We start from the raw sequence: 18,262 nt of genomic DNA, 5'->3' as shown, positions 1-18,262 counted from the left end.
AGATGTCCAAGGAACACACGGCATCTGTGGCTTATAGCACAATATTTTTACAGGTTCATCAACACGCTTTCTCCTAACAAAAATACTTTTCTTTCCATATGGAGTTTAATTTCCAGAAAGTGATTAAATTTTGAGAAAATGACATTATTTTCACTCCTAAAACAACGAATTACTTTGTGAATGAACACAAATGTCAACCAAAGAAAACTGATCAAACAAAAAAATTAAGTATCTTAACTTATATTTCACCTTCTTCCTTACTCTCTTCAAAACTTTGTAATGATAAGAACTATAAATAACGACGTCCAATATTTAGTTGCACATTTAAATGTTAGTCTTGGAACCAGAACACCGTCAACTTGGAATCTGCACCTCAGCAGGAGAAGGTCTTTCAACTGTGATCATCAGAAATCGTTCTCCCTAGTCTGGAGCACACAACACATGTCATTCTCGAAACTTCTGTCAAGATTACTGAGGATCATTAATTAGTATTGGTATTAAGAAGTAGAAAAAGCTAATTTTGAGTCACAAAGAATTGATATTTTTGAGCCACGACTTGCCACTTATCATTGTGGTAAGGAAAGAAGCCTCTCGTTGAAACTCTATCTATTATAAGTTTTCAGGGAACATATTACAACTGTTACTTTTTGACCTATAGCTGCTGCATTTGAACCATATTCAAAAGACACAGATCAAATACAACTTGAGGGAACATAGACTGAGTGAAAATGGCATGAAACCGTTAAAAATGAGGCAAGAACTAAGAAAGGCCGTTCAACTGGGTTGCATCACCCTCAGAGCAAATAGTGTTCACAAAATTCTCAAAGGGAAGCAGAAATATTCTTCCAGACAGACTTTAATCTACAAAGAAACATGAAAAGGGGTCTGACTTCACATAAATGGTGCAGAAGTAAGGAAGAAGCTGTCTAAAGCAGGCTACTTCCTGTCTTCAGTAGCTCATAACAGCTCTGCCGGAAAAGGTCAGGTACTGTTATCATGTGATTAATTCTTACGCTCACAGGAGCACTGTGGAACTGATCAGAGGCATTGCTGTCAATATGTTCTAATTGGGGAAACTGTGGTAAACAAGGACCAATTACTTACCCACCCTCACACTGCTGAGAAAGAATGGCAGTGGACGCAATTCCTGGCACTCCTGTCCCCAGTCCACATTCTCAGTAGCACACACATGCCAAGGGAGTTCTCGGACCCTCACAAGGGGAGCCCGAGTCTTCCAGGACAATGACACACGAATTATCTCCAAGTCAGACACTGCAAAACCCAGGTTGCAAGTGTTGCAGTTCAGTAGAGTCTTGCTTTTTGACTTCTCACTTTATTTTCCTTACGTCTTTGTGTGTCCTTTCCATAAACTCTTATAAACTGAGAACATTTTTAAATGGTATTAGGTAGAAAAGATGGGTTCATATGTTTTGTGAGATTTTCAATAAAGTATGATTAATTTACTACCAACAACATAAGAAAGGATCCAGAGCACCTTCAGCAGAAAAATATGGCCCAAGAGAATAAGGTGCTTACTAAACTATACTAAGTAATTAAAGATTAAAATGAACTATTATGGTGGCCGGGCATGGTGGCACACGCTTTTAATCCCAGCACTTGGGAGGCAGAGGCAGGCGGATTACTGTGAGTTAGTGTCCAGCCTGGTCTACATAGTGAGTCCAGGACAGCCAAGGCTACAAAGAGAGACTCTGTCTCAAAATAAAATAAAATAAAATAAAATGAACTATTATTTTAATCTACTCAAATAATAGTCAGTTTTTCTGTGGTCAGGAGGAAGCACATATATAAAAACTATAGTATCATATTGGAAAGAAATGGTAAAATAATGAATAAACAAGAGTCAAATGTACTGAAAATGGAAGATGAGTCTATTATTCTTAATTCCACTGGGAGTATTATTTAAATACTATGTGGAAACTTTGGGAGAATTCATATGACAAAAACAAAAATGTCAAATATTGGTTTGAGGAACTTGAATTGTTACGTTGGAAGAAAAACAGGAAGAATGAATTTAGTGAGGATTCCTTAGGGAAGATTTTCAAAGAATTTTAAAAAATTATATAAAGATGTACATCTCCACATAATTTTTCTGTAGAAAGTGGTGACAGTCATCCATGCCTCTCAGCAGACATTTCTGCCTCTCTGCCCTTTTGGAAGTCCTCTTTCTGTCCACTCTAGCAGCCAGGTAGGCTCTTGTCATTGTCTCTAGTCAAAAACACGACACATGTTATTCTGTTATATAATCAAGATTGAGACAGGTTGGCTGGGTGACATTTTGTGCTGGAATGGGTAATGTTTAAAATTCATGCTATTCAATCATTCTCAGCCCTTACAAGTGACAAAGACAAGTTCTGCTACCACATCTCCCAATAAAACTAATTTTAAAAAACTAAGTCACAGATTTATAGGGAACTGATTTCTACTACATAATAAAAGCCTTAATGACAGAATATTTACTCCATTGTCTGCCCTGGCACTGAAGATATCTCAATTTGAAATAATATATAAATTTTGAAAGTATAAAATGATAAGATTAAATATATACAATTGAATAAAATTGCACTGCAATTTTCTTAATTTTTATATGCTTATGGCAACTTTCTGCAGGCAAATTTCTTGACTCATAGGTTAATTAATTAATTTTCAAAATAAGCATATTAATTCAATGCCATGGATGATATTGGTTGCTCAAACTAAACTAACACCAGATCATAATAGAGTATCAACACTGCTCAGTGTCCTTTGAGCCCAATGTACGAATAACTAAAAAATGCCATGAGTCATTCTCCCACACAGTCCTACAATAAATCCCCTACAAATATGTTCTTTTTGTAATACACTGTGAGACTATATAACATTTATATGACTCAGATGCATTATTCCATGACTGTGTCCCTGTCTTATTATTTTGCTCCAAGACAGAATAGTATTTGTGAATGTCCATTAAGCCATATGAATCTACACATGCTCAAAATATTGTCACCAAGGATGACATGGGTAACATCACATCAAAATAAAAACATGGTAAGTTCGTTTACAATGTATATAGTGTCTAAAACATGTGCTATTAACTCTGGGTTGAATGTGGTATTTATATTGAAAGTCCAGAGAGAAGAAAATAACTGACACTTTCCTGCCTAAATAATTTTGACACTCAGTGTTTGGTAACTTATGATTTTTCTAGTTCATTTGTTTTTCCTAAGGCCCACTCTAAAGATTATAATAGTCCATGCTTGCCCTAGCTTGCAAATTAAGTCCCAGCCCTTGACCTCAGCTTACAAGGGCAGTCACAGGAAATAGCATTTTAAATCAGCTGCAACTGACTTCAATGGACAAACTTCTACTTTCACTAAGGCCAGTCTTTCAAATATGAGATGTATTTAATGACACGTGAGTTTACTTAAGATATGAATGATCACTAATAAATAGCCCTAAAAAGATAATGATCAAATCTAACATGAGAATGTATCTATTAGAACCACAGGAGCAGAAATAAAAGGTAAAAGCCTGATTTTATATATTTGTTAAAATATATTACGTCATTTTTATATCTTCAATATAAAAAATACTGTTATCTTTCATAAATAAATATTTAATTCTGAATAGTTTCTTCTTTGGCTAAAACATTTTATTTTAAATTATTTAATATTTCAAGAATATTCAATGGTCAAATATTATTTAATAAACTATCATCTAATGATAGTAAATAATTTTTCACAATATAATTTTTATAGAACTGGAAAAATAACATAAGTGCCAAGGTATAATAAGAAATATTGCCATTTGCTAATTCTTTTGTTCAAAGGAATCAGCCAGTACTATTTTCACTTTCTCTACAGCTGCAAAACTAATTCTAAAAAACAAAAAATTTGGTGCAGTTCATTGCTTCAAAGGGGCACCTTATGGAATTCTACTTCTATTTTTCAAATCATGAAATATGAAAGTGTTTTCACAGTTATGTCTTTTCCTAATAACAATGCGCTTTTTAATGTGAGAGTATGCACGTGAACTGTTAATGACAGTAATCAGTGGGCATATTCCTGTGACTTTAACTTCTTGAAAATTGAATGTGGCACAGACACAACCAAACAGTGTTCCTAAAAATGTTTGCTTCCTTTAGCAGAACAATTGGTTCTTTGTACACAGAGCCCATGAATAAGGAACGACATAAGAGTCATAGAAAATAATGCAATTGTATTTGATAAGTGGCTTGCTCATATAGTCACCTTTCTGCCCTACCAGCTGTACTAATCTGTGTGTTTTTCTTTAATGGATAACCCACTCCTATCTACAAACGACTTACATCACACATCACCTACAACACTGCCATAGCTCTGTAAGTAAAACAGAAATGGTGTGAGATATTTGAAGCAGACAGAATTAGTTTTAAAGCGCTTAGAGGTCTTAAAGGGAAAAAACAGCATTTGAGCCAACATGCATGTAGTTATATTGATAACTACAGAAAGCAGCTAGTATTCTGTAGCCTGGGAAACACAATGGGGAGACAGTGGGAGAAGCCTAGGCCTACTTATTGTGGCAATTCAAAGATGACTCAAGAGATCTCATAAATACAAAAAAGGATGTCCCATACAAGCATCGGAAACATGGATGAGGTGCCTGGAAGACGTTCTGGGACAGCCAACTGTGAAGTGTGTTTCAGGCCAACAACCTGGCTGAGCTATCTACATGTAAAACAGATGATCCATTACATGGAAGCTGACATACAGGCTCTGCTTACAGTTCCTGGGTGAGGTCTGAGAAGCACCACTGGGCAGAGGGAAGGAAGGAAGACTTCTGAGCTAGGGGCACTGGGGTCCATAGCTTCCTGCTGCTGCCCAAGGAGGCCCAGAAACTAGAAGCAGCAAGTGACTTACTTTCTCCCTTCTTCATTTCTCAGTCTTGTTCCAGGACCTCTTCTGGGCAAATCCAACTGAAGTCCTGTAATAGAAACTTTCAATGGTAAACTGGCGGGTCTCAGAAACCTACAGTACATAGAAAAATGCAAAAGGAAGGAGATAAACGCCTGGGCAAAGATGTGATATTGTCTGCAGCAGTAACTTTTATACAGTTTTTGTTTGTTTGCTTTTTCCATAATGACAGTTATTAAAAATTGATATATTACTTTTATTTCCTTGAATAACAAGATGGCTTAGGAGGAAAAGTGCTTATTCCCAAGCCTGACAGTCTGAATTCCATCCCAGAAACTCACATAATGAAATGAGAGAACTGACTCCCAACAGTGTTCTCTGACTTCCATATGTGTACTGTGGCTTATGCACAAACCCTCAACACATGCAAAATAAATTTAATAACATTTTTAATAGAAGGGACAAATATGCTACATAAATACACAGTAAAGAAAACAATATACAATATAACAATAAACTAATGGCATTATATAAGATTGCTATTGGAAAATTATTTTTATACTTCCTTAAAAGCATACAATAGATTTATTCAAGTTACAAATTCATGCCAAATCTGTTTCCCTTGTTCTCATAAAAACACATTAATATTCTGCTTGCATATTACTCTTCCAATTCTAGTACATGATGTTATGAAACAGATAATTTATATAAGTTGTAAACATCCAGGGAAACATTATCAGCCTGTGGTAGGTTATAAGTGGCCTTTGATTCTTTGCTCTTCTCATTGAGATTTGTTTTATATCTGGATTGGCCATGGAGACTAATAAAAGTATATTAGTTACAAAGGAAGGATTCAGGGCTTTCCATACAGCACTAAAAAAAAATCCTGTATCTTCTGATCAAAGATTCTTGAAGCTTTGGCCTACTCAGAAACAGCTGCCAAAGAACTGCCAAGCAAGAAGCTGAATTGTCCCAAGACCACCGTGTAGGAGAAACTTCATAAAGATGATCTTACAGCAAGTCTCAACTGAATACTGGCTTCTACTCATTCCTCTCCAAAATATCAGACACAAATGTGAAACCATCTTATATCCTGCAGAAGATGAAGATGATAGCCTCAATCAGAGAGGCAAGCAGAAGAACAAGGCAGCCATATTCATCTAATCTTGGCCATCAAATTGTGAAACACAGTAAAGCTGTTACTATTTGAGCTGTGGCCTTTGGAGTATCTGGCTATGGAGTGACAACATATAATGAAGTATGCCACCCCAACCATCAAAAAATGCACATTAAAACTAAATATATGTTAGGTATGATCGGGTAAACTGACGTATTCAAATTACAACACGGAATATTCATTATGCTTCAAAGATAAGAAATTCTCATTTTCTACTGATGAAGTAGAACTACTACAGTACCCAGAAGCCTCTGTCTTTCGACGCAAACTGGGTAGATCTCGCTTTTCACTGTGGAGTCATCTCAAGGTAGGAGGTTAAGTAGAAGTCTATGTTTATAATTATATACTCTTAATCCAAGGAGACCCATTCACCAAGCTTTATAATGGTCAGACATCCTATAAAATCTATTCATGAAGAATATACATAAGTAATCATAAAATTCTTTTGGACATTCCCAGTAACCAATATTTCATCCAAAAACATAGTTCAGAAGAGGGACAGCTGTTATGCTATAAACCCTGTTGTCAGAACATTTTATATATGGTTAAAATGTAAAGTGAAAATGACCCAAATGTTCTGCAACAGATGAATAATTAAGTAAATTGTAAGTTATTAATTAATGATGTCACCTTTTAAGAAGAAATCACAAAGTCCTTGGCTGCATCAGAAACTGTATAATGTCTAATAGAAAAGATCATGCTGAGGGCTACATAGTTGCCAGTCTGCAGTGCATTCACTATAGCGAAGAACTGGAAGGGAAATTGAAGAAGTGAAAACTATCAGGTTGAGGTAATGGTCATAAGATACAACTTTTCCCTTAAGTTCTTTCTAATTTTCATTTCCCATCTAGCTACATCCTGTTACAGACAGTAGTAAGTGATGCAGACACTCAGACACCAGTTTCTGATGTTTATCGGACACATCCTGCGAAAGACACAGCTAGGCCAAGGGAACCATGCATTAGCCAAGCTTACAAGGCACGTCTGGCTGTAAAGAACCACTTCCTGCTATGATGTATGTAATTGAAAAACCCAAACTATCATTAGGAAGGTGAAGTCGAGATCTGGGAGACGTCTGGCGCCTTTCTGTTCTCCTTTTGCTTCACCAGGGGCCAAGTAAAAGCATTAGGAACCAGGAAACAAAAAGCCAACATCTCTACCCTCTTAACCATCTTCACAGAAAGGGTCTCTCTCTCTCTCTCTCTCTCTCTCTCTCTCTCTCTCTCTCTCTCTCTCTCCTCTCCTCTCTCTCTGTCTGTCCGTCTCTCTCCTCCTCTCTCTCTCTCTCTCTCTCTCGTCCTCTCTCGCTCTCTCTCTCGTCTCTCTCTCTCGTCTGTCCTCTCTCTCTCTCTCTCTCTCTCTCTCTCTCTGTCTCTCTGTCTCTGTCTCTCTCTTTCTGTCTCTCTGTCTCTCTGTCTGTCTGTCTGTCCGTCTGTCTCTCTCTCTCTCTCTCTGTCTCTCTCTCTCTCTCTCTCTCTCACACACACACATCCAATAAATATTTTTAAAATAAAAATGCACTATTTAAGACAAAAAAGTAGGGCAGCAGGATCAGAGTCTAGCTAGGTTTGATAAAAGTGGTTCCAAACACCTACAGCCACTCCTTGACTGCTGGTAGCTTCCATGTTTCCATCCATGAAATAAGGAGTTCTCATTCGTATGATGCTCACTTCCTGTTCATAAATTGTGTTTCATTTTAAAATAAGAGAATGTAGTTGCCAGACATGATAGCATACATTTGTAATCTCAGTACATGGGAGACTGAGGCAATTGAGAGAGCTCCAGGCCAGCCTGGGCTACAGTGATTGAGACCCTGTCAAATGAAAAAAAAAATGTGAAATAATACTTTTCTGAGTATTTTTAAACCTCTTTAATATTGTTTACATCCCAAGTTTAAATTGCTCCTAAAGGCTTAGATTATAACATTTTAAGTCATAGAAATACAGTTAGATAAGAGAAAACAGTTGCTTGGTAAGCCAGATTCTGATGTCTGATTCTCAGTGGTACCAAAGGGAGGGAGCTGAACTCTAATTCTTTTTCCAAATACAGACCATAGCACAGCAAAGAGGAAATTATTGTTCATAGTCCAGAGAAGGGGATTTAAAAATCTTTGAAAATGCCAAATGGAAACCTACTATTTTATAAGTTTCATATATATATATATATATATATATATATATATGTAGAAACACACACATATGTTCATATAAATGAACTTAATTGTAATTTCCCTACAGATGAGATAATGCTCCCACCAGAAGCCATAAGTTGCCAAATAAAAAGCTTAGTGCCAAGCATAAACTTCTTGTTGTTGGTCAGGGGTATACCAGAGACCAGTAACACAATACAGGCTGTTCTCACTGCTCTTAGCTGCCCACCAGATCTCAATAAGACAAATTGCTGAAGACACCATACACTTTTGCCATAGGGCATAGAGAAATCATGCTGATGCTGACCAGGAAGCCCTTCCTGGCTAGCTAGCTTTCACAGTACTGGAGGGTGCTATATAGGTTGCTGGGGGTAGGAGTAGAAATCACGAACATGTAGGAACCCTGTGAACTATAATAATGACCAGCATAGCAAGCTATGCCATGGGTGTAATTGTGGTGTGGTAACACTTGCTTTATAAATGTAATTATGATCAGGAGGAAACATGCCTGCTACCATATATCTGGCCAAGAAGTCAGGCTTCAGGAGCTCATGGGTCCTGTAGGTGACCCCACTACTACTGCTTTCCTGAGTGGATATAGTATCAAACTTCCCTCTATGCCAAGTAGCTCTATGCCTATTAATGGATCAGGCAGTCCTCATGAGAGACATTTCTTTGTGCAGTGGGAGGTGATGAATGCAGAAACTCACAACTCATCAAACTATAGGACATCAAAGGAACCAAGGAGCCCTCAGCTACAAACAGAACATCTGTGTCTTCATCGTCCAAAGCTCAAAGACCATCCTAGAAGAGGACATGGAAGAGGTCAGAAAGGGACAGAAAGAAACACTGTCTTTTGGATATGAAAGAACTCTCCTGCACTCACGAGTCCCCAACAGTTTCAGTTGGCTGTGTAAGAGCCAAACAAGATGAAGCCAGTGAACATTCTCACATAGACAAGAAGGGTCTCACAAGACTTTTTGCCTAAATGAGAAGCTGTTGACAATTGAGGCTTTTGAGGTTTTCTTTAAAGGAATGGCTTCTAGTAGGTCAACCATGTTCCTGGGGAAGGCTCTACATCAATGAATATGTATGGGGCATAAATTAGATCCATAAATTATTTAAAACACACACACACACACACACAAGTTGGGATGAGGTGAGAAGTTAGGGGTTTATCTGGGAGCAGTTGGTGGGAGGGGGAGGTAAATATAATCAAAATACATTGTGTGAAATCCTCAAGAAATTAATAAAAATGTTACCTTTAAAAAAATCAAGTCTTCATTTCTCATAGACACTTACAATGTGAATTCTAAACTGTCTATATAACATTTCCTAAAAAGCCTGTTCACCATTCATGACATAGCAGTTACCCAGTCTTATCTAGGTTAATTTCAATAAAACATTTGTCTTAAAAGTTGAGTATATATGGCTTCATTTTAATATCAAAATTGTCTTTACAGGATGAAGGCTTAAAGCTGCTTCCTTGGCTTACTACTTATCTTAAAGACGCCTTGACCTGACCAGATGTGGCATTTGTTCTATTTTTACCCAACTTTTATCAAAGAATTTTCTCCCCGGGTCATGTGAATTACTTTCAGGATTTGGACATGAGAAAAAAAAATCTTCCTCGGAATCTTAACATTTGCTCTTAAGAAAAAGTTAGTTTGTCCTCATGTTCAGAGTTTACTGTGGCTACAAAGTCAACTTAGCCTAGATTTCTGTTAATTTTTAATTGTTGTAGAAATATCTATCTTCAAGACTGAAAGAGGCTTAATAGTTTAACTGAATGATGTAAACACACATCTACAATGTACGGAAGAATCTGTTTCTTCAAACTTAATATTTCCCAGAAATTAAAGAATAAATTAAAAATATAGACAGGAAGAGAAAGGCTTATCCCCATCACCTGGGACTTCCCCTATATCAGGGGAGCTCTGGGGTCACCTGAAGGACTCAAGGGTTCCCCAAGGCACACATCTGAATATTACCTCGACTTCAGCCTCCTAAAGTATGAAAAATAAAGCACAGCACAGCTATGATCAACTGTAAGTACTCACCTACCTTCTATCCAAGTCTCCAAAACTGGATCCCATGGTGCCCAAGTATGCATTTTTTGTTAACATAGAAAGATCTCTCTTAATATTCACCTAAAATTAAAACTGGCCCCAAAGGTCATAATTATGTTGATGGTTTTGTATTCAGGATTCAGTTAGTGTGGCTATGAGCAAAATCTCTGGAGTCAGCTGGTCTTACAGTGAAATTTCCAGCTATTGTAGTACAACTGTGAATTTCAGTTTTCGGTTGTGTTAGGATTTTTGTTGTTTTTATATTTCCTTCAGTACCCTTACAGCTCTGCAACTGGGGGTAGGGCCTTGCAGCCCTTCACTCATCTATGTTGTAATGTTGACTTTTGAATTGTATTTATGTGGGTCTGAAGATGGTTCAATGGTTAAGCACACTTACTGCTTTTCAAGAGGCCATGAATTTTGTTAGTACTCATGACTAGTGGTTGAAAATTGCCTGTAAATCCAACACCAAGGGACCCAAAACCCTCTTTTGTTTTTTATGGGCACACTGAGTATACATACACATAAGTGTGCATTCATGCACACACGCACACCTGCATACACATGTACACACATATAAAAATAAATTAAACTTTAAAATTATTTTATATAATAATGTATTTATGTATAAATATAATTTTCTGGATGTCAGAAAACAACTTACAGGAGTCAGTTCTTTCCTTCCACCATGTGTGTCTAGGATCAAACCTAGGCCTTCAGGGTTTGTGACAGATAAGTTTATGCACTGAAACATCTCATTCGTCTCATCCTCAGGAATTTTTAAAATGTTGGCCTGCCTTTGGTTTTTGGCATATGGCTGGGAACTTCTCTATTTATTGACTAAAACTTGAGCATTCTGTCAAGATCCTGTTGTCAATAAACTGCTAATGAAATAGCCTGAAGATATGCCTCAGTTTATAAATATTTCCAGGGGAATATTAAACATAAAAACATCTGCGTATTCCTGACAAGATTTAAGTAGGTCATGAGAAACTTAAGAAGCTTAATTTGAACTTTAAATCTCAAAGTTCTGACCTTACACACTGAATTTTAAATAGAAAGGAAAGTTTTAAGGGACTCTTTGGCATTTAACAGTAGATTTAGCGTCATAGCTTTCAAGCAACATGTTACTAAAGCTACTCCTGACATTTTCATTTTTACTCATTCTCCCAGGTGAGGAAGAGAATGGGGAAGAGGCCAGGTATTTAGATGTGAGCTAGACATCCCATGAAAACCACAGCATCTGGGTATCCTGAAAAGAGGTGATCCTCCAGGAACAGATGAAAGTAGGGGGACCGAATTAAAAATACTGCTTTGGAGATACCTGTCAAAGCAATGTCAGCTTTCTTTCTCTAGGGCTGGAGAAACTTTGCACTAATTAAACTGGTGTTTGAATAAAGTCCCAGGAGCGTTCTGAACAGCACTAGACTTCAGATGCAGAGGCAGCATGGGAGATCTCAGAGGGATAAAGGGCCAAGCCTATCATACTTGCTCATAATGTAAACAATGAAGAGAGCAGCACAGCCAAGGAAAAAAGCTTAATTGGCAGTTGGTCCTCTAGTGGGTGAAAGGGATGAAAGGTGACACATGGGCCAATGTAAATATTTCAGGTTTATCCAGACCAGTAAACACTTCTACAGGTTCCACCCTTTGATTACCAGCTGTGTCTTGATAAGGTCCTCGACCTGGCCTTCCAGGTTAAATTTCACTCCCAGGCTTTCCCTCCAGACCCCTACACTGTCCCGAGTCCAAATTTCTTTTGGGATATCAATATATAGGCAAATACGTACATCGTACCCAATTAATTCATTTAAAAACAATAAATCCCATCAACCCTGACTGGACACAGGACAAACCCTTCAAATAGAAGACTCAATAAGGATAAAATAATAATAGTTTGAAGAGACAAACTAGTGAAGAGTCAAAGGAAAGGAGAACACTACTGAAAGCATTTAACAAATCCTTTCTGTGAGGCTGCACAGAGGGAAAAGCTGTCTAAGTGAGCAGGCGCTATATAAAACACTTCCTCAAATGCAAGTTCACCATCAGTGCTGTATCTTCTGTGACGGCCACTACTGGATGACACTAGAAAGGAAAGGCGGCTAATCGTAGTAATGTGAATTTGTGGAGGGTCTATTGTCTTACATTTGTACTTATCAATCCTCAGGAACGTCTTAGAAGAAAAGTAGCCAGGGTTATTTGCATCATGTGCCGCTAAGACACTGAGATTCCAAAGTAAGGCTGTACAAGAAGGGAAAAGTATTAGTTGCTAAAGGAGAAAATAGGTTCACATAAAAACGACTGGCAAAAATGTGACCTTCTCCTGCCTACTTCTCATGGAGAAAGTAGGTACTGCCAGAGAGGTTATCCAAAACAAAAGGCAGATTGTACCCAGAGGGGATATGGGAGACTGTGGGCAACATATGAGGCTGAAACTCAACTTAGATGGTGGCAGAGAGATGGCAGAAGGCCATCCCCTGGCCTTGATTGGTGAAACAGACACTTTGAGATTCACCTGGTCAGATGTCAGTCCTTCATTCCTGCACCACCTTGTTTTAGCTACACCACATGGTAACACTAGAGATATTCCATAAATATCAAAACAATAGAAAACAATTTCTTCATAGCTATGCTCTGAAAATAATGAAACAATTAAAATTGCTCAAATTGGGTAGGAGAAAAACAGACCCTTTACTGCCATGAGAACTGTGCCCCAGCATAGATGAAGAGGCGCTCACTCAGTCACACTGATGAGACAAAACACATAGCACTCAGAGGTAACACCAGGGCATCTGCTTTCAATCTGGCTCCCTTTTTAGTTAAAAAAAAAAAAAAACATTAAAATGGCCATTTTTAAACATTATAAGGCAAATATCTTATAACTCAAACTAATTGTTCTAGAAGATGAATTGAGAAAAAAGTAATGAGTTGCACACATTTTCATAAAAGACGGTGACCCATGCACACTTAGCTTTAAAGATCCAACGAGTTTTCCTGTGCAGTCATGAAAAACAACAAAAGGAAGAAAGAAAAGTCAGTGCCCATATCTTACATGTGAAACCACACATGCAGCCACGCACATTATATGCTCATATAAAAGCCTGTAAGAAATTGTTACAAAGGAAAACACCTTTCCCATTAGCAAACAGTATAAAGTTACAGTTCAAAATAATAAACACTGAAGAAAACACCCCATGACATCCAAAGAAATAAGAGATTACCAAAAGACCTTTTGAGTTAGTCGTCTCAACCAAATTACATCTCACAACAACAAATCCTGGAAGAGAAAGGAAATTGTTGTCAAATTGCAGCAGGCAAGAGTGCATAGGTTAATCACAGGGAATTCTGAGTTTAGCAAACAGCCAGATTTAGCCCAAGATGTAAGAAATCAAGCAGTTGCACAAGAGGGAAGCTAAAGCAATGCATCAACAGTCAGTGCTGAATTTTCTTTTTGCTTGATCCAGGGAAAACATTTCCATGAGTGCAGCATAAGACTCTTAAGCCATCTCTGGCCACCCCAGCCCAGAAACATGGGTACAATCCACTAGTGGAATTTCACAAGGTCCAGGAAATACTGTCTATCTTCTGTTTTCAGGAAGCGGGTTTTACATGTCACTTACAGTAAATTAACCACCTCTTGTTGTGGCAGAATCTCATCAACTGAGGTGAGCCTTGAATTCAGTGTGTACCCAGGACTGGCACTCATGTTCTCTTGCCTTGGCATCCCTAGTGCTGGGATCTTAGTACTCAGTTCTCATGTCTGGCTTCTACTTTCTTCCCATTGATTCCTGTGCTATTCTCCCACCCCCTTAAAATGAAGATATGTGAAATATTTACTTCATAGTGTGAAATATTTAATATGAAGCAGCATTTTCGTGATGAATTTCATTTATTTTCTTTTGTAAAGAACAACTATCTTGCTTCTGTTGTTGTGATAAATTACACTTACAAAAGCAACTTGAGGGGGAAATGGTTTATCTTATGTCACAGTTCTGTCTGAAGACAAACAAACAAACAAACAAACAAACACCTTTACAGACAATAGAAGAGGTGTACCTCACCAGCTCCCATGGAATTCCAATGCCGATCAAGTTGGCAATGAAGAGCACCATGCCTCCCTGTCTAGACATCGGGTCTATAACACATCAGTGGACAGGATGAAGTGCTACCTGATAAATATGTTACAAACTTCTAGATCAAAAAGTGTTTTCCAGATAGTAAGTGGACTAAAGTAGATAATCCACTTCTATGTGTCTCTCATTCAGGGAAATTTCCATCAGGATACCAAGCTCCTGGTATGAATCAGGCTCCCCACCAAATGGGTCTACAGCCTTTTGGGAGTTGGGAAGAGGGTACAGCCTGCCTCTACTCTTTCCTGCAGCATCTCTCCCATCTCCCAGCCTCCAGCTGCTGGAGTACTAATGGCTCCAGTCTGAACATGAGGACTGTGGAGAAGAAGCAAAAGGAACACTTGTATTCTACTTATATGGTTTCAAGTTGCCTTTGAGGCTAGGCATGATGGCACATGCCTTTAATCCCAGCACAAGGCAGAGGCAGGTGAATCTCTATGAGTTCAAGGTCAGCCTGGTCTACTTAGTGAGTTCCAGGATAACCAGGGCTACATTTAGAGAATCTGTCTCAAACAAACAAGCAAACAAACAAAAACAAAATTGCCTTTGGTTGTCTATTATGGACCTGGCTGATGTTTATCACTATTAATATGTTTCCCAGTAAACAGTGGATCTGTGGCATTTTTTTCTTTACACATATGATAACAGAAAATTGGTTGAAACATAAGCAGTATTCTAAAACACAAACTATGCATCACATAAGTTCATTAAGTAATATGCCAATAAGAGAGATAAGAAAAAGATATAAGAAAAACTATGAAGGAAAGTATATAAGCTTTATCTTTCATAAATTGAAGTTGAAACTATTTTTACAAAATTGTGTTTATTTCTTTTAGCTTATTTCTTAACCCTGCTACTACACAAATAATTGAGATTGTTATAATACAAGGCTTCACAACACAATGTTGAGCAGACTAAGTCTGTTCTTAACCATCTGTGCTATTTTGTCTTCCTCCCAGAAAACATCCCAGTGATACTTGCACTTCGTTGCACTTCCTTGGCTCTGTTTCCTTCCTCCTGATCTTCCCTGGACTTCTACACATGGCTGAATCCCAGCTTCTTCTCCTAACTCCTCCTCCCCTGGCTGGCAGGAAGTCCAGCCTTATTCTCTGCCCTGCTCATGGACTGGCTGTAAGCTGCTTTATTGACATAACAGCAGGAAAATTGAGGAACAGAGTTTACACAACACTTAGACAGGTAATTAAGATTTAAACTACACAATAACCTTATGCCAACAGTCAAAGCAGGTCAGTTTTTAGCTATGTAGCCAAATTATAAAATATCTTCTATGGATTTATTTAATAAGAAGTTAAAAGCCATTTTACAGAACCCCACTGTAAATATTTAATAGCATGCACCAAAAATGAGAGAAATTGGGAAAGTTTACTTAGAGAAGATGCAAATCACAATATCACAGAGCTTTCCCAAGATGAGACCCATATTTTGTTTGGTTCTCTTCCTGCTTCTTTGGGATTGTTGTCTGATTTAGCCTTGACCTTGGCTGTCTAATGCTCTCTCTCCTCTTCAGCTAAATTTCCTGTGATTTTCCTGCTGTTACGTATCATTCTCTGTTCCCTACAGTGGCTTCTTCTCTATTGTACATTTATTTAACTGTTTTTAAATGTCTTATTTCTTCTCCTCTCGTGTCCATCAAACTCCTTGAAGTGCTCCAGCCTTCTTCCTCCTTCCAAATCTCAGCTTTTATAGGAAAAGTTGATTGATACTTGAGTCTCAGCTAGATCCCTTCCCCGAGCTACAGAACCTTGACATTGACCAGCAAGATGTCTGAGAACACTGTTCATGGCTCTGTTCACCTCCAAATAAACTTTAAGCCGCAGTTCTTCCAACCATATTTCTACCAACACCCTTCTGCCTTTTTGACTGTTTTACAATCTTTACATTCATTTCCAATTAAATTCTTAGATCCCTTAACTTCAACTTTCTTCCTCATATATATCAAAGACATCAAGTCAACAAATCCAACTGCCTCGCTCTCTTTCTATTGATGCCATGCTCTCTGCTCTGGTTCAGTCTTTACTGTCCCCTTCTAGAGTCCTCTACCAATTACATTATTCCTTGACTTTTTTGTCTTCATTTTTGCTTTGGTAAGGCATTTTACCCGCTGCCCCAGATGTGAGTTTCCTGAAACGTAGTCTCGTGTCACCTGATGCCTCACCCTGCAACACTGGAGAAATGGGTCTGGAAAAGGTTGGTGATGAAACTTACAGGACATCATTCATTCTCCACTGAGCATTCTGTGGCACACACTTCTAGCTTCTCCATTCTCGAAAAGTTCTCTTTTGTTGTTCACCAACTCTGTTCTAAGTGGGATTCCCCCCTATTTCTTTGGCCTTTCCTATTCATTCTTGCTTTGTCTGTTGCTTTGACAGAGGCGTGGAACAACACAATCACAGCAATGAAGGCAGCTACACCTAGAGTCTGCTGATTCCATACCCATCTCTAACCCATTTACATTGCCAACTCAAAACCTGTCCAATTACTTCCTTGTGTGGAAGACCACAGCGTGTCCAAGTCCACCAGCCTCAACCCAAATTACCCACAGTCCTTCCCATCTAAAGGAACAAAAACACTATTACCCACCCAGAAAGATACCAATATGAGAAAGCGTTAGGTCATCCAGACTCGTTCTGAGCCCTCCCTGCCCTCCAGGCATTGTCCTTAATCTGCTAATTTCTATGTAGTTACATCACTCATTCCATTCCTTTTCTGAAGATTCTACATTGTTTTAAGTAATTGTAGCAAACAAACAAACAAAAAAACCAAAAAAAAAAAAAAAAAAAAAAAAAAAAAAAAACCAAAAAAAACCAAAAAAACAAAAACAAAAACAAAAACAAAACAAAACACCCTCCACTTCTCTTAACCTGAATGTTTGTTATAGAATAATATGTAATAATGACATAACAATTAGTAATGTGCAGTGAAGTGAGATGGAAAGGCCACACAACCTTTTTGTCACTTAGCATTCTGAATGACTATTTTAGGTAGAAACAGACTAAGATACACATGCATAAACTTAAAGGTGTTCATTCCTGGTAATATGATTCTGATTCTTAAACTTATTTCAGTAAGCAGACAGACAATGCCTTTAAAATAAAAGACCCACGTATTACTTTTATAAAATGCTAAGTATATCTCCTTTAGGAATATCCAAAATCATGGACAGGGGAGTTCATCAGACTTCTAAAACAGTACAGGTTATTGCTGTTGCCTTTGGTTGACTCTCAGCTATTGAAGATAAGTCCCTATTGCTGAAGATTCTGTGTACCTTGGACATAGGACTTAGGAAATCTGAGATGGATCAGAACTGAAAATATCCCTGGGGACTAGCTTTCATAGCACCTGAGGCTTCCACGCAAGTTTCCATGAGAGGGGAAACAGCTAACAGTCTTGGTGTGATGACTGTGGAACACAACAAAGAAGAGCATTACAAGATACCTCTTATGATACTCGCGCCTTGATAGTAACCAACAGCTCTCTAATTGGATTTGAATCTCTCTCAACAGGAGGGAAATCATACTTGGAACTGTAAACTTAGCCAACTACCTGGGGACCAATACTGAGGTCATTGATCTTAAAAAAGAACCTATTTCCATTGCTTTACTAAAGCAATATAATCCCTAATGTAGTCTAGATACACACACACACACACACACACACACACACACACACACACACGTGTACCTCTCACCCTCAGCAAAGAAATGACTTTTTGCTATAGATAGAGATCATTACAGAAAGTCACAATTGCTCAAAATGCAGAACACAGCTGATCATGGGGTTCCCTACCCCAGTTGGTACATCTACAACAACCCTTCTGTACCTAAGGT

The 18,262-nt window shown here is 38.0% G+C and overlaps 1 protein-coding gene across 1 annotated transcript in view; it reads right to left on the bottom strand.

Moving 5' to 3' along the window:
• Positions 1–7,709, bottom strand: part of Macc1 (MET transcriptional regulator MACC1) — a 51,842-nt gene extending 44,133 nt beyond the window's left edge. The window contains exons 1-2 of the mRNA XM_051152552.1: positions 7,662–7,709; positions 4,896–4,959 (exon numbers count right to left, since the gene is read on the bottom strand). Coding sequence (XP_051008509.1) covers positions 4,896–4,911 — 16 coding nt within the window. The 5' untranslated portion in view covers positions 4,912–4,959; positions 7,662–7,709. The remainder of the gene's footprint in view (positions 1–4,895; positions 4,960–7,661) is intronic.
• Between the last annotated feature and the right edge of the window lie 10,553 nt (positions 7,710–18,262).

The sequence above is a fragment of the Acomys russatus genome, chromosome 1 (assembly GCF_903995435.1).
Source record: "Acomys russatus chromosome 1, mAcoRus1.1, whole genome shotgun sequence".
NCBI classification, from domain to species: Eukaryota; Metazoa; Chordata; class Mammalia; order Rodentia; family Muridae; genus Acomys; species Acomys russatus.
Note: the sequence above shows the minus strand (reverse complement) of the source record. Positions and strands in the feature narration are given on the sequence as shown.